Genomic DNA, 27,480 nt, shown 5'->3' on the forward strand with positions numbered 1-27,480 from the left:
AAAGCAAATGCCCTACAGATTAAAATGGTGGGTGTTTCATTTTTTTTCACACAGTATTTGCGCAGCGATTTTTCAAAAGCATTTTTTGGGGAAAAAACACACTTTTTAAAATTTGAATGCACTAAAACACACTATATTGCCATAATGTTTGATGAAATAAAAAAGATGATCTTATATGGATACCAAACACGACATGCTTTAAAATTGCGCACAAACGTGCAATGGCGACAAACTAAATACGTTTTTAAAAGCCTTTAAAAGTCTTTACAGGTTACCACTTTAGATTTACAGAGGAGGTCCACTGCTAAAATGACTGCCCACGATCTGACCTTCGCGGTGATACCTCACATGCATGGTGTAATTGCTGTTTGCATTTGACGCCAGACCGACACTTGCGTTCGCCTTTGCGCGAGAGCAGGGGGGGACAGGGGTGCTTTTTTATTTATTTATTTATTTTTTTTATCTTATTTTTAAACTGTTCCTTTCATTTTTTTAAATATCCCCTATGATAGCAATAGGTAGTGACAGGTACTCTTTTTTGAAAAAATTGGGGTCTATTAGACCCTAGATCTCTCCTCTGCCCTCAAAGCATCTGACCACACCAAGATCGGTGTGATAAAATGCTTTCCCAATTTCCCAATGGCGCTGTTTACATCCGGCAAAATCTAAGTCATAAAATGCTCATAGCTTCCGGTTTCTTAGGCCATAGAGATGTTTGGAGCCATTCTGGTCTCTGTTCAGCTCTATGGTCAGCTGGCCGAATCACTAGCTGCATTCTCAGGTTCCCTGTTGGGACAGGAGAGCCAGAGAAAAACATGGAAGACGGTGGGGGGCATTCCCTCCCACTGCTTGTAAAAGCAGTCTAGAGGCTAATTAGCTGCTTTTACATGAAAGCCAACCGCTGGCTGAAAAGAATGAAACCAAGATGATACCTAAACCAGCAGGCATCATTCTGGTATAACCACTCAAAGTCCAGCAACATACCAGTACGTTGCTGGTCCTTGTTGGGCATATATTGTAAACTTTTTTTTTATGCAGCCTGTGGGCTGAACGAAAAAAAGAGATTGGTGGGTATGCCCACCATTAGAATACCTCCCTTCATCCACCCACTTCTAATGATGGGCATACATGCACCGTTTATATATGCCGTTTATATAGCATGGGGGCATCCACCCCAAAAGCTAGGAGCAAATCGCTCCTCCACCCCTGCTGCCCCCATGCTTCGGCATATATGCTTTTTTTTTAACTGTGGTGATGAAATCACCACCGACAGCGCTGGAGTTATGGCTTTATGTATCGTGGGCGCAAACGCTGTTGCTGTCAAGATAAATAAATCCGCGTTGCAACTGAATGGCGTACCTGCTAAGCAAATGATGGTTAACAATAAAACAAAGTAACATTACAGTACAGCAGTAAGACTTACCATACCTGCAAAGCAAATACAAATAAAACATAGTAAAAAAGAAAACATTTTTTAACGCAACCTGTGCCTAAAATATATATATATGCCGAAGCATGGGGGCATCCACCTGCAAAAGGTAGGAGCAAATCACTCCTCGGCCCCTGCTGCCCCCATGCTTCGGCATATATGCTCTTTTTTTTAACTGTGGTGGTGAAATCACCTCCGACAGCGCTGGAGTCACGGCTATATGTATCGTGGGAGCAAACGCTTTTGCTGTCAAGATAAATAAATCCGCTCTACAGCTGAATGGCGCACCTGAAAACAAAAAAATGGTTAACAATAAAACACAGTAAACAGTAAAGTATAAAAAAATTGCATACCTATAAAGCAAACATGATAAAACATAATAACAATAAAACATTGCAGAATAGAATACAGTAAAAAAGAGCAGAACAATAGAGAGAGAATAGAGAGAGAACAATAAAACAACATCTATTTTTGTTTTTTTTATTTTATATATATATATTTTTTTTTTTTTACACTTTTTTTTGTAACTGTAACTGTTTCCAGGTTTGGGTCTCTCAAAATGCGATGGCATCTTGGGATACCCTGTGAAAGTGTGCCTAGTCTGTGCAGTGCTGTACCCTAAGCTAATACTCAACTAGTGTATGGTAGCGTTCAAAACATTCACCAATGCAAAGACCAGGATTGTCAGGACAGGAGGGACAATAATAGCGGGTGTCACGCCTATATCCACGCTTGCTGCAGACACGATTTTTCGGGGGGCTTGTTGGGTAGGGGTACTCAGGAGGACATAAAGAAAATGCCTCTCATGCAGCCGGCTTACTGCATTTGGTTGGGGAAGGTGAGGTGGAGCACCGTCTGGAAACAGAAGGGCTCTGACGATCTCTTCCTGGAATTTAAGGAAGGATCCAGTCTGTCCTGAAGCTCTGTATAGCACATGAGCGTTCAGCAAAGCCAATTGAAATACAGGCATACCCCACTTTTAAGTACACAATGAGGTTTATTTACTAAAGCTGGAAAGTGCAAAATCAGGCTCACTTCTGCATAGAAACCAATGAGCTTCTAACCTCGGCTTGTTCAATTAAGCTTTGGTAATAAAACCTGGAAACTCATTGGTTTCTATGCAGAAGTGAGCCTGATTTTGCACTTTCCAGCTTTAATAAATAAACCCCATTGTGTACTTAAAAGTGGGGTATGCCTGTAAACAGACACTTTCTTGTACCAACGGCTGGCCTTACTGGCAATTAGGTACGGCGCTAACAACTGGTCGTTGAGGTCCACCCCTCCCATATTTTGGTTATATTCGTGGACACAGAGGGATTTCTCCACAACACCAGTCGCCGTGGTAATTTGGACCGTCGTGTCTGCATGAAGGGAGGTAAGAATGAAAACATTCTTATTATCCCTCCACTTCATAACGAGCAAGTTATTACACTTGAAGCAGGCTCTCTCCCCCAGCCTAAGACTGGAATCTACAAGCCGATGGGGAAAGCCCCGGCGATTATGTCGCACGGTGCCACATGCTGCAATCTGCTGATCAAACAAGTGACTAAAAAGTGGCACGCTCGTGCAATAATTGTCCACATATAAGTGGTACCCCTTTCCGAATAAGGGTGACACCAAGTCCCACACAATCTTGCCAGCGCTTCCTATGTAGTCAGGGCAGTTTGTCGGCTCTACGTGGCTATCTTTTCCCTCGTAAACCATAAAACTACATGTATATCCTGTGGCCCTGTCACAGAGCTTATACATCTTGACCCCGTATCTGGCACGCTTGCTGGGAAGATACTGTTTGAATGACAATCGGCCAGATTACTTAATCAGGGACTCATCAATGCAGACAACTTGATGGGGAGTAAACAAGTCTGCAAAACGTTGGTTAAAGTGGTTTACGAGGGGCCGAATTTTGTAGAACCGATCGAATCCAGGGTCTCCACAAGGACGACAGAGTTCATCGTCATTGAAGTGCATGAACCGCAAGATATGCTCGTATCATGCCCTGGTCATGGAGGCAGAGAACAAGGGCATATGGTGAATTGGGTCAGTGGACCAATATGACCACAACTCACTCTTTTTAGTTATGCCCATGTTGAGGGAAAGGCCCAGAAAGAGCTTAAATTCGGAAACCGTAATTGGTCTCCAATCTCTGGCAAGGGAGGACTGGGGAATAGTGGCGATGTTAAATAAGGGAGTTAAAACCTTTAATAAAGTAGTATATGGAGGTCCCTGATGCTATAAAGCGCTGACGGTGAACCTAAATACTTACCTCCCTAACTAGCGTCACCTGTGACACTAATACAGCGATCAGAAAAACGATCGCTTAGTGACAATGGCGATGGGGGGTGATCAAGGGGTTAAAACTTTATTAGGTGGGATTAGGGGGTACCCTAGACCTAAAGGGGCCTAACACTAACTGCCCTACCACTTATAACTGTCACAAAATGACACCAATGCAATAATCAGAAAAAAAAAAAAAACTGGTGTCACTGTGACAAGGGGTACATGGGGGTGATCGGGGGGTGATTGGGGGGTGAAAAGTGTGCCTAGAGTGTTCTGCTGATAGTGTAGTGTTGTGCAGACTTACCTGGATGTCTTCTCTCCTCGGCGCCGGAACGAAAAGACCGACACGAGGAGAGATGACATCACTTTCTCTGCCGCTGTTTACATTACAGCAGCAGAGGAAGATTGTCATTCGTTGGGAGCGATCGTGAGGGGGTGGCCACGAATGAGTGGCCTCCCCCTCAGCATGGATCACTCCCCTAACGATGCCGACCAACTCGGGCACCGGGGGATGCGCCCCCCGCCCGCGGGAGGCAAATTACATACCAGGTACGTGATTTTGCCTGCCCGTGCCATTCTGCCACAGTATATCTGCGTTAGGCAGTTGGCAAGTGGTTAACTACCACCAAAAGAAAGCTCTATTTGGGCTCGTTTACACTTGCTTTAAAACATGCCTTTGGACATGCTTTTTTTTAAGCTCTCTGAATGCCAGTCAAAGCCAGTTTACAGCTTGCTTTTGCTTAAAAAATTATACCTCATTTCGCTTTAGTGGTGCTTCAAAGCCTCCATAGAAGTCTATGACAAAGCTCGCATGAAGCACCTGCAGCTTTTAAGAGGCTTTAACTCAACATTAGCTTGGCTTTGTTTCTGAGAAATTGCAGGTATGAGATAGCTACACACACACAGGGCATCTGCCAAGCTTCATTAAAGCGTCAAAAAAGCACCACCGAAGCATCAAAAAAGCTTGATGAAGCGGTAGGTGCTTCAATGTGTGTTGAAGTCGAAGTGCAAATGAGCCTTTTCTGTAAAAAAATGTAATAAATGACATTTGGGTACAGTGTTACATGACCGAGCAATTACCAGTTAAAGTAGCGCAGTGCTGAATACCAAAACATGGCCTGGTCATGAAGTGGGTAAAACCTTCCGGAGTTCAAGTGCCTAAGCACACCTGCATTATTTCAAATCAGATGTATATAGATTTAAATAAATACAAGAAAGAGCCAGGCTTCATTGGCACAGTGTGAGCAGTCAAACCCAGCTGCCATTCCCAAAGATTTTAGACTTGTCGTGAAGTTCTGAAGCTGCCTCAAATAAAGATTGCAACTAATGCACCAATAAATATAACCTATTATTAACCCCAAAAACACCACTGGGGCTGATATATGAAAATAATGAACTGCTTTATATCAAACCCTTGAGTGCCCCTATTCTATTATGGTGCCCAATATGACTTGGGGCCATTGCATGATTTAGATGGACGGTCACAGTACATCTTATCCTTAGGACCAGAGTTCCTTTTGGGAGACAATATGCATGCATTCCTTCTTAGAAGATAGAGATGCATGCATAGGCCAGTAGTCTAACTTTATATATATATATATATATATATATATATATATATATATATATATATATATATATATATATATATATATATATACATGCCTAAGCAAAGTTATGTCCCCCCCCCAGAGGGACTTATTTAGGGACCCTAAGGGACAGTAGCTATAGAGGGGGATGATCCGGGGGTATGCACATTATTGTTTGTGGCTCTCATTAGCTTTAAGTTGAGAAATCAGGGATGAGATATTTCAGTTGCATGACCTAATCAATACATCATACACTCCGTGAGCCCCTATATGGCATACAGATGTCTCTATTAAGGCCTCAGCACACTCATATTTGGTGGGCTCTGGTTTTACCGGGTAATATCTGGATTGGTCAGAATTGGCAGAAGGATACCCAGTTATTCCTGGCCTCAGCCCACTCATATTTGGTGGGCTCTGGTTTTACCGGGTAATATCTGGATTGGCCGGAATTGGCAGAAGGATACCCAGTTATTCCTGTTTCCGCTACTATTTATACCACTATTTAAACCTGTAATCCACTTCTCTGTGAGCCCCATTATGGCATACAGATGTCCCTATTAAGGCCTCAGCCCACTCATAATTGGTGGGCTCTGGTCTTACTGGGTAATATCTGGATTGACTGAATTTGGCAGAAGGATAACAAGTTATTCCTGTTTCCACCACTATTTAAACCACAACCAACTTCTCATACCTCAATTTATGGTGGATCTGGGTTTACCAGCTTATATCCGGATTGCATAGATTGAATCATCGGATGGGGACAGAGGGACACCTATGTATTCCCAGTCCCGTCATTATTTACACTTTAATTAATCCACTCCTTTCCCCTTATTTCTGGTGGCTCTTGGTTTTACCAGGTAATAACTGGATTGCACAACCGATTTATCGGATGTGGTTAGAGGGATATGTGATTATTCCCTACTTCCCTACCACTGGGGAGCAATAGAACAGGGGGAGGGGTACTTATATGCAAAGTGGATTGGAAAGATTGAGCTAAATGAGGATATGTTTAACAAAGTCTCTATTTAATATAACGGAAAATTGAATATTTACCTTTCCGTAATTTTCCATTCCTGGTGCCTGCCCATGGCAGCATACCAATGGTTTGTTGCTCCGCCCCCTACCAACCCACAGGACCACTTTAACTCTATAAAAAGATCTCATAAAGTTAAGGATCATTGAAGGGAGGGTGTATGCTGCCATGGGCAGGCACCAGGAAAGGAAAGTTACGGAAAGGTAAGTATTCAATTTTCTGTTTTCCTGGTGCCTCCATGGCAGCATACCAATGGTAAATAACTCGCTTACAGGGAGGGTACTGCAATAAAGAAATTTAATAAGAAAAACTACAGTACAGTTGACTGCAAGGTCCTTTCCTTAAACTCTCGGGAAGTAAGGACTGCTGGGTCTACACTATAGTGGGACATGAACGTGCTGAAGGACGAACAGCTGGCCGCTCGGCAAATTGTCTCAGGGGAGACCCGCTCCAAAGCTGCCCAGGAGGAGGCTATTCCATGGGTTGAGTGCGCACTGACCGCATCTGGAACTGAAAGACCACTAGCCCGATATGCTCTTTGGATTAACCTTACAATCCAGCTTGCCAAGGTCGTCTTGGATGCCGCCATTCCCTTCCTGGCACCTTTTGGGATAACAAATAGCCGCTGATCCTTCCTGAACTGCTGCGCCAAACTTAGGTAGCGACTTAGGGATCTGGCTATATCCAACTCATGCAGTTTTGAGGAGGCTGGGTCCTCCCCGAATGCTGGAAGAACCCACTCTTGGTTCAGATAGAAGACTGAAGGTACTTTAGGAATGAACTGATGAATAGGCTGCAACACCACCCTGTCTGGGAAGAGGGTAATGTAGGGTTCTTGAGACCCTAATGCTTGGATCTCTGATACCCTGCGACCTGAAGTGATGGCGACTAGAAAGACTGCCTTCAGAGAAATATCCTCCAAGGTGCATTCTTCTGTGGGAGCAAACGAAGGTTTTGAAAGGACACTAAGCACCATAGTCAAATCCCATTTGGGGTATAGCGTCTTTCTGGGGGGTCTCAATCTTAGAACTGCTTTTAGGAAACGTTCCGCAAGAGGGTCTAGTGCCCACCGGGTATCTGTTAGAGCTGAAAGGGTTGAAACCTGGACCTTAAGCGTGTTCAGGCCCAAAACTAAGTCCAATCCACTCTGTAAAAAGAGGTGTATGTTCTGGATTCCGGGGTTTAGAGGATCGAAATGGTTAGTCTCTGCCAATTCCGTAAACTTTCTCCAAATTCTATAGTATGTGGAATTCGTAGATGCTTTTCTGGCCTGCAGTAGTGTTTAAATGACATTATGCGAACACCCTAACTCGCCCAACCTTTTCCGTTCAACTTCCAAACCCTCAAGTCTAGGATCTCCAGGTGCGGGTGACAAAACTTGCCCTGAGACAGAAGGTTGTCTATGCGTGGAAGGGGAAGCGATTTGCACAAGGCCATCTTGACTAGCAGCGTGAACCATGGTCTCTTGGGCCAGTATGGAATCACTGCCAAAATTGTGATCGCTTCTGTTGTTAGGCGTTGGAGAAACCTCAGTATCAGTGGAGTTGGGGGGGTATGCGTATACCATCTGAAAGTTCCATGGTTGGGTTAGAGCATCCACCCCTGCTGACTTCGGAGATGGGGATCTCGAAAAAAAAAGCGGTGTCTTCGCATTGAGCGGGGAGGCAAAAAGGTCTATTTGGGGAGTGCCCCATTGCTGGCATATCCAGAGGAAGACCCTCGGATTCAGAGACCACTCGTTGTTGTGGCTGAAAGATCTTGAAAGCTGATCGGCTAACTAGTTCTCTGGTCCTGGGATACAGTATATGAGGCCCGAAGGCTGACTAAATTCCTCTCTGCCCATGTCAGAATGGGTGTCACTTCGTTCAGGAGGGACCTGATGTGCGTTCCCCCTTGATTCTGAACATAAGCCACTGCCGCTCTGTTGTCCATCTGGAGAAGGATGGATTTTCCCAGGCAAGTGTAATTTTTGCAGGCGTAATTGATATCCTCTGATCTAGGCGATTTTTCTTCCACTGTGATAGAAAGCCCACCTGGAAAGTCCGTAGATGCCATCTGGCCCATTTCACCATGGGTATGCATGAAGAGAGGGAACCGAGCAGGCTCAGACAGTCTGACGCTGACAAGGAATTGCTCGCTAGTGCCCTTTTCACCTTCCCTATCAATGAAGGGATCTTTTCTGACGGGAGTGAGACTGCTCTTCCTGGAGTGTTGAAGAATGCTCCTAGGTAAATTATCTGCTGTGTGCGCGTAAGTTGACTTTTGGCGTAGTTGATTAGCCAACCAAACTTTATCAGTGTGTCTAGAACCAATTGTACATGTATCACCAAGGTCTGTCTGTGCTGGGATAGAATTAGAATATCATCCAAATAGTGTAGTACTCAAATCCCCTTCTCTCGAAGAGGAGCCAAGATCGCTACTAGCACTTTGGTGAAGGTTCTGGGCGCTGTTGAAATCCCGAAGGGAAGGCATTGAAATTGAAGATGTAAGTCACTTATTCTGAACCGAAGAAAAGGCTGAAACTGAGGGTGGATAGGTATATGAAGATACGCATCCTGAAGGTCTATGGACGCCATCCAATCTCCTGGCTGAACGGATAGAATGACCGTGTTTAAGGACTCCATCTTGAAATGTTCCACACGGATATGCCTGTTCAGTCTCTTCAGGTCTAGCACCGGCCTCCAACCCCCAGATTTTTTGGGGACCAAGAAGACCGGGGAATAGAAGCCTAAGTGTTTCTCCGAGTCTGGAACTGGTACCACTGCCTGCTGGAGAACCAGCATTTTGACATATTGCAGAAGGGCCTCCTTCTTTTCTCTGGAGGTTGAAATCTTGGTGGGTTGAAAGGAATAGAGGGGGGCTGCTTTTAAATTTCCAGAAATGGCCTTGACGGACCGTGGACACTGCCCACTGGTCTACGCAATCTTCCACCCAAACCTGGGCAAATGCCTTTAGACGGGCTCCCACCGGACCAGTCTGGGTGGGGAAGGCGTCAAAAGGACTTCTGGCTCTCAACCGTGGATGTAGAGGCTTTTGGTTTTGCTGACCTCAGAGAAGTAGCTTGTGAACCTTTCCAGCCCCTTCTGTATTCCCTTCCTGGGCGGTAGGATCTGGAATCCTTCCCTCTTAGCTGGCCCGCTGGGGCTCAACTAGAGCGAAGTCAAATGCTGAAATACTGTCATTCCCTATTTCCGTCTTGTCCTCGGAATTTACTTCTGCGTCCGCATGAGGAGTGGGTGCATTAGTTGCTGTTCCGGCCGAGGGTGGGTTAACTTGGTCTTGGGAGAGGGCTAATTCTCTGATTGATTCCTTGATCAGGTCCTTGATTGATTCCAGAGACTGCTGCTTGTCTCTCTCCTTGTCCCCTGTAGCCTCTAGTAGACACTGCCCGCATACTGTCTGCTAGGGGTATGTCAGGGTGACCTCTGGCCACTGCGAGAGGCATGAGCTGAGGATGAATGTGAGTGACCCGAGCTCCTATGACCCTTTGATCTCCTATCTGGAGAGCTTCGGTGGGATGATCTGCGGGATGATCCCCGATGCGGGCCGTGGAAACAAAAAATATGTTCTAAGTTGCCCGGAGTGCTCTTTTTTTTTCAAAAGAAAAAACTTACCTGATTTGTTGCAGCCCTTACCTAGTGGTATGATGAGGATCTTTTTGTTGCGGCATAAAGACATAAGGGGCAGCAGGAACAAAGAAAAAAAAGAGATTTTTTTTCAACTATATATAAACATATATATGTATATATATATATATATATATATATATATATATATATATATATATATATATATACTCAATCCAGCCAGTAATGCCCCCCAAATACCTTGGCCAGGCTCCATTGCTTTACACAGTAGAGAAGACACTTAGGGAGATGTCTTCTCCTTGATAGCTGGCTGTGTACTGAATCCCAGGCTCTCCATTTATGCTGAGAGTGCTTTGGGAGTACCAAGATGGCCGCCGACGGCCTCAATCCGCTACTGCGCATGCGCGAACTGTCACGTGACGTCACGTCGTGACTCCGCCCCCCCCCCCCACCGAGTAAAACAGAGCAGATCGGAGCGAGCGAAGTGCCGCACACTGCTACAGGAGGAGGGGGGAACAATAGCCATGGAGGAACGCTGAAAGGCAGGTAAAAGCCTGCTCACACACAGCTATGAGGCATGCCATCAGGGAAGGAAATAGAGGAGAAGGACAGGCTCCTGTTCATCTTCCCAAATAGGCCAAAAAAAAATCCACAGAAAAAACGGCCTCCCATACTTATCTGGCGCATTTAGCAGCCCAAGCAATGGGACTCCATACTGCAGGAGAGCATGAACCTGCAACGGTCACACCATAAAGCGGTGAGGTAAGGCTGATAATGATCCTGCTGGGATGAGGACAGAGAAAAGAATACTGACTGAGGGGAGCAACTCTTTTTTATAGAGTTAAAGTGGTCCTGTGGGGTGGTAGGGGGCGGAGCAAACAACCATTGGTATGCTGCCATGGTGGCACCAGGAAAGTGTGTAAATGCAGGATAGGGTTCTAATTAGCCCATATACTCTCTTTGATTATTTTATGTCTGTTTACTTGTTAAACCTGGAGTATTAAAGGAGAGCAACGGTTTAGATTACTAGTTTTCGTTCCATATAGTATCAGAATCAGCGTAAATCCCCATTCCGCCCACATTCAATTAATAAAATGAAGAGGGTGGATCCTTCACAGCTGCTCTCCATAAATTGATGTGAGGTGCACCACGATGGCACTGCCTCAGACGACGTCCTATGACAAAACGTGTAAGCCGGAGCTACGCACACACATAACATCCAGTTAAAGAGACTCTGGCTGCTGGAACGCACGCAGTCCGAGAACGCTCATTTTTTAAGTTCAGTGGAGTAGAATTTGACATATTTTACTCGTCCACTAAGGGACCTTTGATAGGTTCTATGTTTTAGGTTTTTTTACAACTTTGTTGGCATCTTTATATTTAATAAAAAGTCTATCCAGAATTACACAATTTGGAGCCCATCTCTTTTTTACTTGAGGATACGTTTAAAATTACAACCCTGGATCCAGTGACAGCAGGATCGTAGGAAACTGCCCCCAGAGGATCTGGATGCTCTGGACCCCACCAGGACAAGCATAAGAAGGGAACAATCGGTCCGGTAGACTGTCGCTTTATCCCTGCAGGGGTACCAGGATCTGGTGAGTAGGGATCTAACAGGGGGAGCACAACAGTCACCTTACTATTTTGATCTGTGGATTGGAATCCAGCACAAAAGTCACTTTGAAATAACATCAGTCACGTGGAATGATATTTTGGACTGCCTAATATATTTTTATTTTATTATTTTTTCTCATCTCTATATATATAAGTTTTTAGTTTTTTGTTGAAAAACACTCTGAACATCTACACCACTTTGAAGAGTGATCCAATACCTCTTTGAGGTGGACTTTCTTTGATCACTTCTGAATGTGGCTATATTTTTACAATGTTATAGTATATGTTGATCGTTTTGATATATATGCACTACTAGTAATTTATGATCACAGCAGTGATCATCACTTATCTGATCAGGGGGATTCACCACGTCACCTTTCACGGAGTTGAAAAACACTCTGAGCACCTAAATCACTTTGAAGAGTGATCCAATACCACTCTGAAGAGTGATCCAATACCTCTTTGAGGTGGACTTTATGCGATCACCTCTGAATGTGGCTATATTTATAAATGTTATAGTTTATGTTGATTGTTTTTGATTATATATATATATATATATATATATATATATATGCACTTACAAGTAATTTATGATCACAACCCTGGGTTTTTGGGAAACCTGGAACAGTAAATAAGACCCCAGGATATTGTGGTTCTTATCACTTACCTGATAAGGGGGATTCACTGTCACTTCTAATACTTACCCAGGAAGGGGGGTTTATATCACCTTTCAGTTCACAGGCAGCACCATCTATTCCCTATTTTATATACTTTTAATTTCTTGGTGCTCCATTGGGCCATCCCAGGGAAGGCTGCAGCCTAGCCTACACCTAAGCACAGATTCCAATACATACATATGAAAATAATGTGAACCAAACGCTTCCTTTCAAAGAGACATTATCCTTAGGATATACACTATATTACCAAAAGTATTGGGACGCCTGCCTTTACATGCACATGAACTTTAATGGCATCCCAGTCTTAGTCCGTAGGGTTCAATATTGAGTTGGTTCACCCTTTCCAGCTATAACAGCTTCAACTCTTCTGGGAAGGCTGTTCACAAGGTTTAGGAATGTGTCTATGGGAATGTTTGACCGTTCTTCCAGAAGCGCTTTGTGAGGTCAGGCACTGATGTGGACGAGAAGACCTGGCTCGCAGTCTCTGCTCTAATTCACCCCAAAGGTGTTCTATCGGGTTGGTGTCAGGACTCTGTGCAGGCCACTCAAGTTCCTCCATCCCAAACTCGCTCATCCGGATCTTTATGGACCTTGCTTTGTACGCTGGTCCAAATCATTTGGTGGCGGGGAGGGGGGGTTATGGTGTGGGATTGTTTTTTTAGGGGTTGGCAGGGGTGTTGCTGGATGGGAAAAAGACCAGGGGCTTCAGCCCGAAGGTAAATTGGATAAACCCTTTGACATTTTAAAGTACCGGTGCCCAGAGCCTCACCAATGCAGCCTCATCAGTGCCCATCAGCTTAGCCTCACCAGTGCCCACCAATGCATCCTCATCAGCTCAGCCTTACTTGTGCCCATCAATGCATCCTCATCAGCTCAGCCTTACCTGTGCCCATCAATGCAGCCTCATCAGTGCCTATCAGTACCCATCAATGCAGCCTCCCTAGTGCCCATCAATGCAGCCTCCCCAGTGCCCATCAGCACAGCCTTGCCAGTTCAGCCATGAGGAGAGCCGCCAGTTTACACTGAGGAGCAAGCTCCTGCTTACCCGGCGCTCGCAGTCACAAAGTCATGCCTCCTGGATCGGCTCCTATGATGGAGGTCGCACATCCCGGCTTTGGACCAGTGTGATGTCCATCATAAGAGCCGGTCCAGGAGGTGGGACTTTGCGGTGCCGGGTAAGTGGGAGACCCCTGCTCTGTAAAATCCGGCGGTGCTCGTCCCCCCTTCCCTTCAGATGCAGCCTGTGCAACCCCAGGATCGGCCCTGCAAAGCGGCCCCAGGGCAGTCCGGCCCTGTATAGCCCCAAATTCCCTTGTGACTGCAGGCTAATAATTCTGAACAAGAAATACAAGACCCGGGGCTTTTTGGGGGCCCACTCAGGGCTATAGCCCCGGTCAGCCCCCCCCCCCCTCCCAATGCCAATGCTTCTCCTACCTACAGAGGTGTAGACAGGGGGCTGCACATCTCTGGACAGGGGGCGAGAGCACGAGCTGCTGGAGGTAATTTTTCATAATACCAAGCTGGCGATTGGTTGCTAGCACCACCCCATGTTCTGGCAACCAATCATCTGTCAGCTAACTTTAGAAGTTAACTTGGCCAGCTCCCGCCATCCATCATGCGTCCAGAGATGTGTAGTCACCTGTGAGGAAAGATGAGCGAGGAGGCTGGGGGGGGGTGGGGGTGGGGTCGACTAGCGTCAAAGTAGCAGGGGTTGGCAATGCAGAGAAGTGTTCCCGATCGACCCGACACCCACCCATGACTGACAGGTCAATTGGGATCGACGGGTTGCCGACCCCCGCTTTATTGCATGTTTACACTGGTGTATATGGTCTGTAGAATTTCCAGTCTGTTTCTTGGTAAATCAATAAAAAAATACAATACCCCAAAACAGATCTACATGAGAACCACCACTCTTTCAGGGAAAATTTACTTTTTTGCCAGTGTGTTTTTTAGAACATTTTAAATTGCATTGCATATCCTGATTAAAAAGAACATAAGAGCCAACACGTTTTGTTCATCCATCAGCAGTAAGGTGTCTAATATTTTTACATTTGGTTCTACATGTTTATCATCATGTTTTCTATGGGCTTATTTAAAAAAATCTATAAACAGCCCTTTAATGTGCTGACATTTATTCATATGACTTCCTTGTAACTTGCACTGCTGCTGTAAAACAGAAAAGACCCAGCGTAATCACATAATGACCACCCTATAGCATATTTACTGCTACAGGGCAACCTTTCTGAATGGGGGGCTTGCCACTTCTGCTGTGATTAGTCACAGCAGATGCCGATCAGTGGGTGCGAGGAGAGACACAGGACAGAGCTCTGCCTATGTAAACAAGTCAGAATTCCGTCCTGTAAGCAGGGATGTGGTGGATTACCACATAGTGTACACAAAAACACTGGCTAGGCACACATTTAACCCTTTGATTGCCCTAGATGTTTAACCCCTTCCCAGCCAGTGTCACTAGTACAGTGACAGTGCATATTTTTAACACCGATCACTGTATTAGTGTCACTGGTTCTCACAAAGTGTCAGATTGTCCACCGCAATATCGCAGTCCCGCTATAAGTCTCTAACAGCCATCATTACTAGTATAAAAAAAAAATTCCAGTGCATATACCATAGTCTGTAGAAGCTATAACATTTGCGCAAACCAATCAATATATACGCTTATTGGGATTTTTTTCACCAAAAGTATGTAGCAGAACACATATTGGTCTAAATTTATGAAGAAATTTGATTTTTTAAAAAAAAAATAGTTATTAGCGCGGACAATAAAAAACCCAGAGGATAACCAAAAGAAAGCTCTATTTGTGAGGGAAAAAGGACATAAATGTCATCAATGACAATGACATCAGTTAAAATAACACAGTGCCGCATAGCAAAAAAATGGCCTGGTCATGAAGGAGGGGTAAATCTTTTAGAGGTCAAGTTTAACGCAGCTCAGGTATTTCAACAAGCTGCATGGACATAAGTGTCTATAAACCCTAATAATGAACTTCTCCCTTTTAGTATGCCAAATATCCTGTTGCAAGCATTGTGTTATATCTCTTCAAAAAGTGCAAAAATACCTGTTCTGTCAGAAATCCAGCAATGTTCTATGTCCTGCACACACTGATGCCTTATTGGCTATGTTTAACCTCACAAAGGGTTACCACTGTGAGCTACAGAACCTTCCAAGTGTAAGAGAGGAGGGTTTGTTCTGCAGTCATGTCCTATGTTAACTATGTGGATCACAAGCATGAAAATGAAGGAAAAAAAAATTTGAAATTAAACGAATGCAGCCACCACACTAAGGACTGATAGAGCTGCAATATGTTACAGATATTGTACAAAGTGCTAGCTCAGTTTTACAAAGATTGATCGGCAGGCAGTAGAAATGTGTTGGCATAGTGTTGCCTGTATATCCCCACAGGGTTTGGGCCATTGATTTCGAGGAAGATCGATCTCTGTTCAAATGGGTAAATTGTGACATGGATTAATCTTGGTGATTGAGTGAGGCAAGCTGGCAAGTAACATGCTTTACTGGTCATAAGCATCTGCTGCAGATACATCGGTCACAGAAACAAGGTCTACGCACAAGTTACCTGTACAACTGAGAATTTCTAATCTTGTATACATTTCAGTTGTTTTATTATGCTATGTCAGTGCACTTTAAATGTCCTGGTTTTATGTATAGGCAGCTTAATGAAAAAAAAATATACATATATTATATATATATATAATGTATTTATTTATTATGGTCCTTGCACACAGAACAGAACTACCAGGGTGTTCCCTTGCTTGGGGAGCCGCTTGTGCCATCTTGCTCTTCATTCTGAGGTCAGTTCTCCCCATGCATCCACAACCTGGGTGGATGGCTACATGCAATGAACCCCAAATTTCTGCATTGACAGGAACATCAAACTGCTTGAAAGAGGGCCTTTACCATTGAAATGCTGGTCTAGAACTAACTTTCTGATATCTTCAGACAACTTCCTCCTTTAATCTTTCCAGTACATGTTTAGCATGATGCACATGCTTTTAGGTCTGTACTGTTGTCTGTGTCCTTTTTGGGACGATTTACCATTTTTACAAGAGCAGAAATTAAGTTAAGCATTAAAAGGGGAACAAATATGGTCTTTTTCCCACTCTGGTGATATTTCCTCTCAATTACTGGTGTGTCTTCTGAACAGGAAGTGAGGGGTAATCTACACAATGGGTACACAGACAGCAATAAAAAGCTGATAGAGGTCCTAATCTTTTCAGGCCACATGCAATAACTTTCCAAAACTAAAATTCGAAGCGAAGGGACATCCTCTTCAATATTTTCAGGAAAACGTATATTTTATTTTTCAGATACAATCATATCATATAATCACAATTTATTAGTAGCAAACACATACATCAAAAACAAAACCAGAACATTAGATTGTTATCATGTGCAAGACAAGTCACAGTTCAGTATAGTAGTTCTTAGGTATAGAAAGGAGACCCAAATCTGTATTCCATATTAGCAGCCTGTCATTCTTGCAGCATGGGCTAGAAAATTAAAATAATTTCTTTTCAAGTGCCCAGTACTTGCAAGTTCATTACAAATAGAGAAAGTTCCATAAAATGTGACGCAAAGTGTCACAATGACAGAGCTAACATTTTACTCCTCTAGAATAACTGAATGACCTCATCCCATTCATCCAGAGGCCAGATTCCATTTGGCTGTACATTGGGTGGGGAGTGTTTCCAATCCCAAACTTTAAGAGGAACATCCCAGTTTTTGCCATAATTGGCTTCAATATAATCCAGTGTTTCACATGGCACTTGAACCTTCAGCTCTAAAAACTCTGTCCAGCAAAGTGTAAATTTTGGAAACAAGTATCTGAAATGAAAGGGGAAAACACACAATTAGTTTATGGAGTACTAAATGCAAAATTAAAGACTCTGGTGCATTGTTTTTAGGCCGGGTTTACACTAGCTGTGGCTCGCAGCAGGAGTCTGGGGCATCCCTGTTCACTGTTTCAGCGGAGAATCAGGTCGGAATTCAGACCTGAAACTGAGCCAAAGATGCACAGAACTCTTTTCCAGTGTCTCCTGTCATGCAAATTGGATGCATAGAAACCTGCATCCAATTCGCATAAGTGTGAACCCAGCCTTAGGGGAAAATTCGCATAAGTGTAAACCCAGCCTTAAGGGAAAACCTGCATCAAATTTGCATAAGTATGGAGAAACCTACATCCAATTTGCATAAGTGTTAACCCGCATCCAATTCGGATAAGTGATGTGCTGGGTTCACACTTATGTTTCTCTGCATCCAACTTGCACAACAGGAGACTGTGACCGGCTCTCAATGGAGCCTGTTCACACAGCTCCAAGGTGGCTGTGAAGCACACTGGTAAAGGGTCCTGTGTGTCTTTGGCTTCATTTAAGGTCCAAATTCAGGCAACAATTTGGGCCTGATTTGCCCCTAAAACAGAGCACAGGGATGCACTGGACCCCTGCTGCCAGCCGTGGCCGCAGCTAGTGTGAACCTGGCCTAAAGGAAACGTGTACGTGTACAGAGAATGATATCAAGGGTGACATTATTGGCGTGGCTAAGTAGATTAGTTACCAGGCTGTTTCTTGCATCAATATGTTCTGACTCCTGAATCTGGAACAAGCATGGAGATTAGAAAGTCAGAACTCCTAGTTTGCAAACTTGTTCTTGGTCAGAGCCTGAAAAGAAAATCACTAACCCCTTTCAAAAATGCAACTGCTTAGCTGTCAAATCGATCTTGTGTCTGCAGTATTCTTTAAGGCATGAACTGCACTGTGACTTTCCAGCTAGCATGCTTGTTTCAGAAATGTTTGGGCTTGTTAAACCAATTTTAGCAAATATTATGTCGGTTCCAGCAGATAACTTAAAATATGCCCACTTCAGCCCTGGAAGGTTTTACCCCCTTCACGACCAGGCCATTTTTTGCGATACAGCACTGCGTTACTTTAACTGACAATTGTGCGGTCGTGCGATGCTGTACCCAAATAAAATTGATGTTCTTTTTTCCCACAAATAGAGCTTTCTTTTGGTGGTATCTGATCACCTCTGCGTTTTTTTTATTTTTTGGGCTAGAAAAAAAAAAAAAGACCAACAATTTTGAAAAAAACAAAACAAAACATTTTTTTACTTTCTGCTATAATACATATTCAATACAAAAAAAATTAAACCATTCCTTTCACTGATATCAACAGGGCACTATTTCTTCCACTAAAACCAATGATGGGGCACTGTTTTTTCTCACCGCCACCACAACGTTTTCTAATCCCACACTGGCTGCAGTCTGGCCCTTTTAAAGCCTCAAGGACAGTAAACTAGCCCTTTGTTCAGGAAGTTTGGAGACCCCTGAGCTAGAGTTTTATCAGTGACTCATGCAGATCGCAGAGAGAGGAGAGATCAGAGAGAAGTGGCACTTGGTGCTTTGGATTCAGGGAAGTACACACTATGGAAGGATGTACTTGTTCATTTGTGATATTCATTTTCCATGTTAGAGGTTTACAAGTACTTTAATGATTGCTCAGTGCTGATATATTAGCCACGTGGTGTTCTATGTATTCAACGGTCTTAAAGGGTAAGTTCACTCTTAAAAAAAATAAATAAATAAGTGTGCATTTTTTTGCACATAAAAAAAAAAAACAAAAAAAAAACCCTGCAATGATTGCTTTTTGGAGCCTGTAAAGCATTGCACCAGCCATCAGCAGTTGGCTGGTGCCATGCGAATCTCCAGATTTGCCAGTGTATCTGCTTGCCCATACATCCCGTAGGGGTAAGCAGATAAAATCTGACAGGAAGCATGCATTCCACAGCACCTTGGTAGTTCACTGAAAACTACAAGCAGACAGCCGCAGAGGATGCCGATCCTTGTTATTTTCCATGCACAGAGCCCTGTCAATTAGTGATGCGGCCGGGCGGGCAGAGCACTGCTCAGTCACATTTTTTTAAAATTTTGACAGCTAGCAGGGAGCGAGAAGAACCCCGCTAGCCTTCACAGCGGGGATCGGTCCATTCAAAACATATTTCACCCTGAATATGGGTGCAACACGTAACATGTTACCAAAGGTGAACTTAATCCTTTAAAGTATATCTGTACCCAAAAAGTGAAGATTTGCAATGTTTCGGGGGAACTTCTAGTAATTTTAATAGTGCTTAAACAGTAAACTGTCATTTCCATGCTACTGTTCTTTTCAGCCTAGGGGGGAAGCTGTACCCTAGGACTTGCAGTGCAAAGATCTTCCTTATTCATTCTTTCTGCTCTATGCTTTCAGCACTTCTGCTTTTTTATTATTCTCCCAATATCACCTGGGGAAAGCTCCTAAAGAAGCAAAGGCCTACTTCTAACAAGTCTGCATCCTCACAAGAGTATTGTAAGTCAGTCTTCCATCTGCCTTTTCTGGGCACAACTTGCACAGTTCAGGTCCTCTATAAGGAAGAACTGCCAACACAGCCTACAGCAACCATATTCTTCCCTTAATTCTAACAAACTGCACTAAAATCCCAGTGTACAGACTCCGATTACAACTTACTGCATTACCTTATCACAACTTACAGTAGACATAGACAACAGAACAGTAATGCCCCGTACACACGGTCGGACTTTGTTCGGACATTCCGACAACAAAATCCATGGATTTTTTCTGATGGATGTTGGCTCAAACTTGTCTTGCATACACACGGTCGGAAAATCCGATCATTCTGAACGCGGTGACGTAAAACACGTACGTCGGGACTATAAATGGGGCAGTGGCCAATAGCTTTCATCTCTTTATTTATTCTGAGCATGCGTGGCACTTTATCCGTCGGATTTGTGTACACACGATCAGAATTTCCGACAACGGATTTTGTTGTCGGAAAATTTTATAGCCTGCTCTCAAACTTTGTGTGTCGGAAATTCCGATGGAAAATGTGTGATGGAGCCCACACACGGTCGGAATTTCCGACAACAAGGTCCTATCACACATTTTCCGTCGGAAAATCCGACCGTGTGTACAGGGCATAAGGTATTAAGAAATATCTAAACCTCAACAGAGTTAAACAGCTGATATTGTTAATTTAGTAAATAAACAGCAGATTCAAGAATCAGGCTTGATCACATAATTTCTCCTGATGTTGTTGTGGGGCTGAGGTTAGTTAGAACCATCCACTCAATGGCTATACATTCGTTTGAATGCTCCAGATGTTTTTTTATTGACAGGCCTCATTGCACTAATTACTGCATGCTTTAGGTTCAAGCCTAAATGTATTCAATGTGGACAATTAAACATATTCTGTTTAACCTCAACTTAAAGTATAACTAATGGCAAAACTTTTTTTTAGTTTTGGACAGAGTGGAGAGGGATTAGAACTCCTGTCAGATTTGTATTGCTGTCTGTGCCCCCGTTAAGGAGATTTACCCTCTCTATTTGTCCTGTTTACTGTTATCATTGAAAGTCAAAGTAAAAGAAAACTCCAAATTTTGGGTCCCCAGAAAAGTAATATAAGGGAAATCTTCCAATAGGGACACCAGTTCTGGTGACCTGGGGGTCCCCTATGAATTCCCTTAATTTAAAGGGATTTTCTCTCACTTCCTGTTTGACCATGGGACAGGAAGTAAAGGGAAATCTCCACAAAGGGACGCAGATATTGAAAAAAAAAAAAATCTGACAGGGGTTATAACCCTCCCTTATGCTATCCAAAATGGAAAAAAAAAAAAGGTTTTGTCTATAGTTCTCCCCCCTCCGGTGTCACATTTGGCACCTTTCGTGGGGGAGAGGGAGTAAATACCCACTTCCGGGCATAGATACCCGAGCCACCCACGGGTATCTACGCCACTCCCCCCCCGCTGTCTTCTGGGAGACACACAGTTCCCAGAAGACATAAGGGACCAGTGGGATAGCACAGCGCGAGTCGCGCATGTGCAGTAGGAAACCAGGAAGTGAAGCCGCCTGATTCTCTTACCGAAGATGGCGGCGACAGCACCCGAGAGCCGAGGGAGAGATCGGTTTCAGGTGCCGACATCGCGGGCGCCCTGGACAGGTAAGTGTCCTTACTTTAAAAGTCAGCAGCTGCAGTATTTGTAGCTGCTGACTTTTAAAAATAAAAATTCAGCGGAACTCCGCTTTAATGATGAGCAGCATGAAATGGGTCTGTGCTCGTAAACAGGAGTGATAAAAAAAAAAAAACATACTTGAATTTCTTGCCACTTTTAGCTTGTGTTCCCCCATTCCACATATAATCAGCTTCTTCATAGAAGAAAAATATGTCAAGTTTCACATCATCACTCCCAAGAAAGGAGAGCTCCAAACTATCCTCCACCTAAAAAAAACAGAAAAAATAAAGTTCCAGAATGGAATATGTCACCATAAACAATTACAACACTTGCATATATCGAACATGAATAAATATTTGCAAAGTCTGAGTAAGAGACTAATGTATAGAGTTTTTTTTATATATATTATCAGGGATTCCTTTGCTTCTTGTCATCCAATATGCAGCCTGTGTTCAGTGTGCAGCTCACTGTTCTCCAGCACAGCAGCATGCACACTGAGAGCCAACAGGCTTCAGCGCTGGATTTCAGTGACAACCATGATCCAGCACTAAGCCCAGGAGCTGAATCGATAGGTTACCGAGCTCCTGATCAGTAAATGCCCCCCCCCCCCCCCCCCCCATGACATCTTCTACAGCGAAACCCGTAGGTCGGGGCTATCGGATGTGACATCATAGTGCAACGTTCTACTGGAAGTGGCGTAAATGTCTTACCGATCTGATGATCACATTTGCGGTATTGCAGTATTTTAATGATATAACACACAATATATATATATATTATATATGCACACACACATACATACACACACACACACAGTTGTGCTCATAAGTTCACATACCCTGGCAGAATTTATGATTTCTTGGCTATTTTTCAGAGAAAATGAATGATAACTCAAACATTTCTTTCACTCATGGTTAGTGTTTGGCTGAAGCCATTTATTATCAATCAACTGTGTTTACCCTTTTTAAATCATGACAACAGAAACTACCCAAATGACCCTGATCAAAAGTTTACATACCCTGGTGATTTTGGCCTGATAACATGCACACAAGTTGACACAAAGGGGTTTGAATGGCTATTAAAAGGTAACCATCCTCACCTGTGATCTGTTTGCTTGTAATTAGTGTGTGTGTGTGTATAAACAGTCGATGAGTTTCTGGACTCCTGACAGACCCTTGCATCTTTCATCCAGTGCTGCACTGATGTTTCTAGATTCTGCGTCATGGGGAAAGCAAAAGGGTTGTCAAAAGGATCTGCGGGAAAAAGTAGTTGAAATGTATAAAACAGGAAAGGGATATAAAAAGATATCCAAGGAATTGAGAATGCCAATCAGCAGTGTTCAAACTCTGATTAAGAAGTGGAAAATTAGTGGTTCTGTTGAAATCAGATAGACCAACTAAAATTTCAGCCACAACTGCCAGGAAAATTGTTCGGGATGCAAAGAAAAACCCACAAATAACTTCAGGTGAAATATAGGACTCTCTGAAAACATGTGGTGCGGCTGTTTCAAGATGCACAATAAGGAGACACTTGAAGAAAGATGGGCTGCATGGTAGAGTCCCCAGGAGAAATCCATTAATACGCAAATGCCACAAAGTAACCCGCTTACAATATGTCAAACAGCACAGAGACAAGCCTCAAACCTTCTGGCACAAAGTCATTTGGAGTGATGAGACCAAAATTGAGCTTTTTGGCCACAACCATAAACACTACACTTTGGAGAGGAGTCAACAAGGCCCATGATGAAAGGTACACCATTACTACTGTGAAACACGGAGGTGGATCGCTGATGTTTTGGAGATGTGTGAGCTACAAAAGGCACAGGAAATTTAGTCAAAATTTATGGCAAGATGAATATAGTATGTTATCAAAAAAATACTGGAGGAACATTTGCGTTCATCAGCAAAGAAGCTGCACATGGGACGTACTTGGACATTCCAACATGACAATGATCCAAAACACAAGGCCAAGTCGACCTGTCATTGGCTACGGCAGAATAAAGTGAAGGTTCTGGAGTGGCCATCTCAGTCTCCTGACCTCGATAACACTGAGCCACTCTGGGGAGATCTCAAACGTGTAGTTCATGCAAGACAGCACAAGAATTTACAGGAACTGAAGGCTTTTTGTCAAGAGGAATGGGCAGCTTTACCATCTGAGAAGATAAAGAGACTCACCCACAAATGACTTCAAGCTCTCATTGATGTTAAAGGGGGCAATACACGGTATTAAGAACAGGGGTATGTAAACTTTTGATCAGGGTCATTTGGGTAGTTTCTGTTGTGATTATGATTTAAAAAAAGTAAACACAATTGATTGATAATAAATGGCTTCAGCCAAACACTAACCATAAGTGAAACGTTTTTGTGTTATCATTCATATTCTCTGAAAAGTGGGCAAGAAATCAAACTCTGCCAGGGTATGTGAACTTATGAGCACATCTGCATAATATTATATATATACATATATATACACACACACACACACACACACACCAATCATATATAATTATAATGTGAGTGCGTACTTTCATTCAATTAGTTCATCTTTGTTTTAACTTTGTTACCCTATGAGTGTTGCTCTCTTTTATGTGGTATTGTATGTGGGGTAAATCTGAGAAAGCCTCCCAGATGTATAGAGGTTGGTACCTCCTGGATGATGAAGATTTAACCCTACGTGCATTGTTTGACCATTTCTTATAGTGTTCAAATATATCTGGTAAGGATCCTGTATGCAAGGCTGCCATCAGGGGGGTACAGCTCATACACTTGTAAGGGGCCCCAGCATCTGGATGGGCCCGGCCGACTGGTAGGGATGCGAGGAGGCAGGGGCAGTTGCAGAAGAGCTTCTTAGATGCTCCTGTATGTGTGTGAGTGGGCAGGCTGCTGCTCTGTCATGAGCAGACATTCGACTCTTTGCTGCCACCTCTGGCCATTTCCTGCATGTGCACCTCTCTGCATGTGGAAACAAGAGCTGGGACTAGGACCACCTTACAAGTAAGGGCTGTTGTGCAGGGGGGGCTGTGTGTGTGACTGTGTACATGCCTGGGAGTGTGTGTACATGTCTTGTGTGTGTGTACATGCCTGTGTATACATGCCTGTTTGTGTACATGTTTCTGTATGTGTACATGTCTTGGGTGTGTATACATGTCTGTGTGTACGTGCATGTCATATATACACATGTGAGGGGGCTGAGAGCGTACAGGTGTAAGGGGGGGCTGAGAGCGTACAGGTGTAAGGGGGGGCTGAGAGCGTACAGGTGTAAGGGGGGGCTGAGAGCGTACAGGTGTAAGGGGGGCTGAGAGCGTACAGGTGTAAGGGGGGGCTATTCTAGTATAGAGGTCTGCTTGAGTGGGTGGGGACTGTCTTTTCCAGTGGAGGGCTACCAGACATCTCGCTGCTGTAAGAACATGGCCAAGTAATTTCCTGGATTGTCGAGGTATACGTAATCCGGACACACCAAGGAGAAATAATTTCGGGGTTCTAGGAATTTGTACGCCCAACAGGCGGTTTAATAGTATTTGCGTTTCTGTCCAAAAGGAAACTATTTTGGGACATGACCAATAGATATGATAGAAGGTCCCTCTGTCTTGCAGGCACCGCCAACATTTATCCGAACTAGAAGGATAGATGGTGTGGAGGACATCTGGTGTCATATACCATAAAAAAAGAATTTTATAGGCGTTCTCTTTGTACAGTGTACAGAGTGAACTTTTGGCTGCTTGAGACCAGACTGTCTTCCATGTTGACTATGAGATTTCCTCACCCAAAAACCTCTCCCAGCGGAGCATGTATGTATGTTTACCCTGGTCAGTAATGTCGTAGAAATTTAGTATCCGGTAGATATCAGAGATTAGTCCACGTCATGGGTGTTTCTTCCATGTATTCACTTTCAAAGGAGAGTAGAATGGGTGAACACAATCTTGGATATGAAGCTGAAATATTAGCACTATTTTCTGAATCCACTGACATTTTATGGGCACTTTGATTTATGGTGTTTGCACTATATAATGCTGATTCACAATGGATTACCATATGTATATTAATTTTGATTTGGTCACATGTATATTTATTTCTGATATTTACTTTTTGGTAGCATTGCACTTTTTGTTTATATTATGTTGAAACTTGATATCACAAGTTTTTAGCAACTAGCACCTCAAAATTCTTTGTAACCGGAGCATGGCAATGTCTCTCTTTTAAACATTTGCATAAGTGAGCAGTGTCATTCAGAACTTGAAGCTTTGCACACCTATGGAAAATGGCTGGGTTCACACTATCTTCACATGCGGCTCACAGCAGGGGTCCAGTGCGTCCCCGTTCACCAATTCAGGTCCGATTTCAGCCCGAATTTTTGGCTGAATTCGGACCTGAAAACGGACCACAAGACACACAGGGCTCCTGTGCAAATTTGCACCGGAGATATGTGAACTGGCTCCATAGAGAGAAAGAAAAAAAGTATATACCCAAAGAGCAAAGAATGGAGTTTTAAGGTGCAAAAACATCAATCAAATTTACAAAAAATAGAAAAAAAATTTTATTACATAGATGGTACAAAACAATTTATAAAATTTGGGCAAAAACAGCCCAATGGTCAAAATACAAAAGAATGGTTGCCTCTACATGTTTCACCACAAACGTGGCTTCTTCTGGAGCTTTTGTAGGACCTTTTTTTTAATACATTACCACCTTTCAAAATGATCACGGTTCCAAATAATCCCCAAGACCCACCAAGAGGTACAATGGGGGGACGTTTGTGCCACAAAAAGTGAGGGAAGAACAATTGCCCTACAGTCACACCTGTTATCTCAAGAAGTTTAGCAAATTGATTGATCAATATTCATGTCCTTTTCCCAAATGCAAACTTCCTCTGGTGACAGCAAATTTCAAGGTACTTGTGCCATCTGAGCACTCCCTGCTTTCAATTTGCCACTGTTCCTTAGCTCAGTATCAATATGACATCTTTTAACCAGGGAAGATCAAAACTTTAATTTAATCCATCCCAAGGGATTGACCCTTTTGAACAGGTTTTGGAGCCACACTGGTAACAGGGTGAATGGCCATAGCCAGGTATAGAATGGTGACATTAAATCATATCTAAACCATTGATAAAAATTATTGCAGCTTACCAATCCTGAAAGCAGAATTACAGGCAAAACCTGTTTTTTCCATTTTGGATAGCGTAAGGGAAAACCACTGTCAGATTTTTTTTTTTGCCATCTGTGTGCCATTTCTGCGATTTTCCTTCACTTCCTGTTCCATAGCCAAACCAGAAGTGAGAGAAAATCCCTGCAAATTAAGGGAATTCCTTAGGGACACCCAGGTCACCAGAACTAGGGTCCCCATTGGAAGATTTCCCCCATTATGTTTCTGGTGACAACCCAAAATTTGGGATTTTCTTTGACTTTCAATGATAATGGTAAACAGGACAAATAGAGAGGGTGAATCTCCCTATTGAGGACACAGACAGCAATAAAACATTGACAGGTGTTCTAACCCCTTTTCACAACTAAAAAAAATGTTTTGCCTTTAGTTATACCTTAAATCTGATGGCTTTTGACCTGGTGATCCAGCCAGTAACATACTTCCTGTCTAATGCCCCGTACACACGATCGGATTTTCCGATGGAAAATGTCCGATCGGAGCGTGTTGTCGGAAATTTCGACCGTGTGTGGGCTCCATCGGACATTTTCCATCGGATTTTCCGACACACAAAGTTTGAGAGCAGGAGATAAAATTTTCCGACAAAAAAATTCGTTGTCGGAAATTCCGATCGTGTGTACACAAATCCGACGGACAAAGTGCCACGCATGCTCAGAATAAATAAAGAGATGAAAGCTATTGGCCACTGCCCCGTTTATAGTCCCGACGTACATGTTTTACGTCACCGCGTTCAGAACGATCGGATTTTCCGACAACTTTGTGTGACCGTGTGTATGCAAGACAAGTTTGAGCCAACATCCGTTGGAAAAAATCCTAGGATTTTGTTGTCGGAATGTCCGAACAAAGTCCGACCGTGTGTACGCCCTATTAGGGTGTCTCCACTCTTATTGAAGGAGCAACAGAGACACCTTTGAATAGCAGCATTATCGATCTGTAAAGAGGATAGTGTTAGATGGACTAGCAGATCTAGATGGATTTGACTAACAAATTAAAATTTTATTCCAGTTAATGCTCCATTCTCAAAACACACAGGAACCTGCAGATTCTTACCGCTGGAATATGCAGTGTGTGTAATCC

The 27,480-nt window shown here is 43.4% G+C and overlaps 1 protein-coding gene across 1 annotated transcript in view; it reads right to left on the minus strand.

Annotated features, from left to right (window-relative positions):
- Positions 1-16,507: 16,507 nt before the first annotated feature.
- FKTN (fukutin) overlaps positions 16,508-27,480 on the minus strand; it is a 62,629-nt gene continuing 51,656 nt past the window's right edge. Inside the window, exons 9-10 of the mRNA XM_073636173.1 lie at positions 21,383-21,510; positions 16,508-17,067 (exon numbers count right to left, since the gene is read on the minus strand). Of these exons, the coding sequence (XP_073492274.1) occupies positions 16,854-17,067; positions 21,383-21,510 (342 nt within the window). The 3' untranslated portion in view covers positions 16,508-16,853. The remainder of the gene's footprint in view (positions 17,068-21,382; positions 21,511-27,480) is intronic.

This window comes from Aquarana catesbeiana, linkage group LG01, assembly GCF_042186555.1.
Source record: "Aquarana catesbeiana isolate 2022-GZ linkage group LG01, ASM4218655v1, whole genome shotgun sequence".
Taxonomy (NCBI): Eukaryota; Metazoa; Chordata; class Amphibia; order Anura; family Ranidae; genus Aquarana; species Aquarana catesbeiana.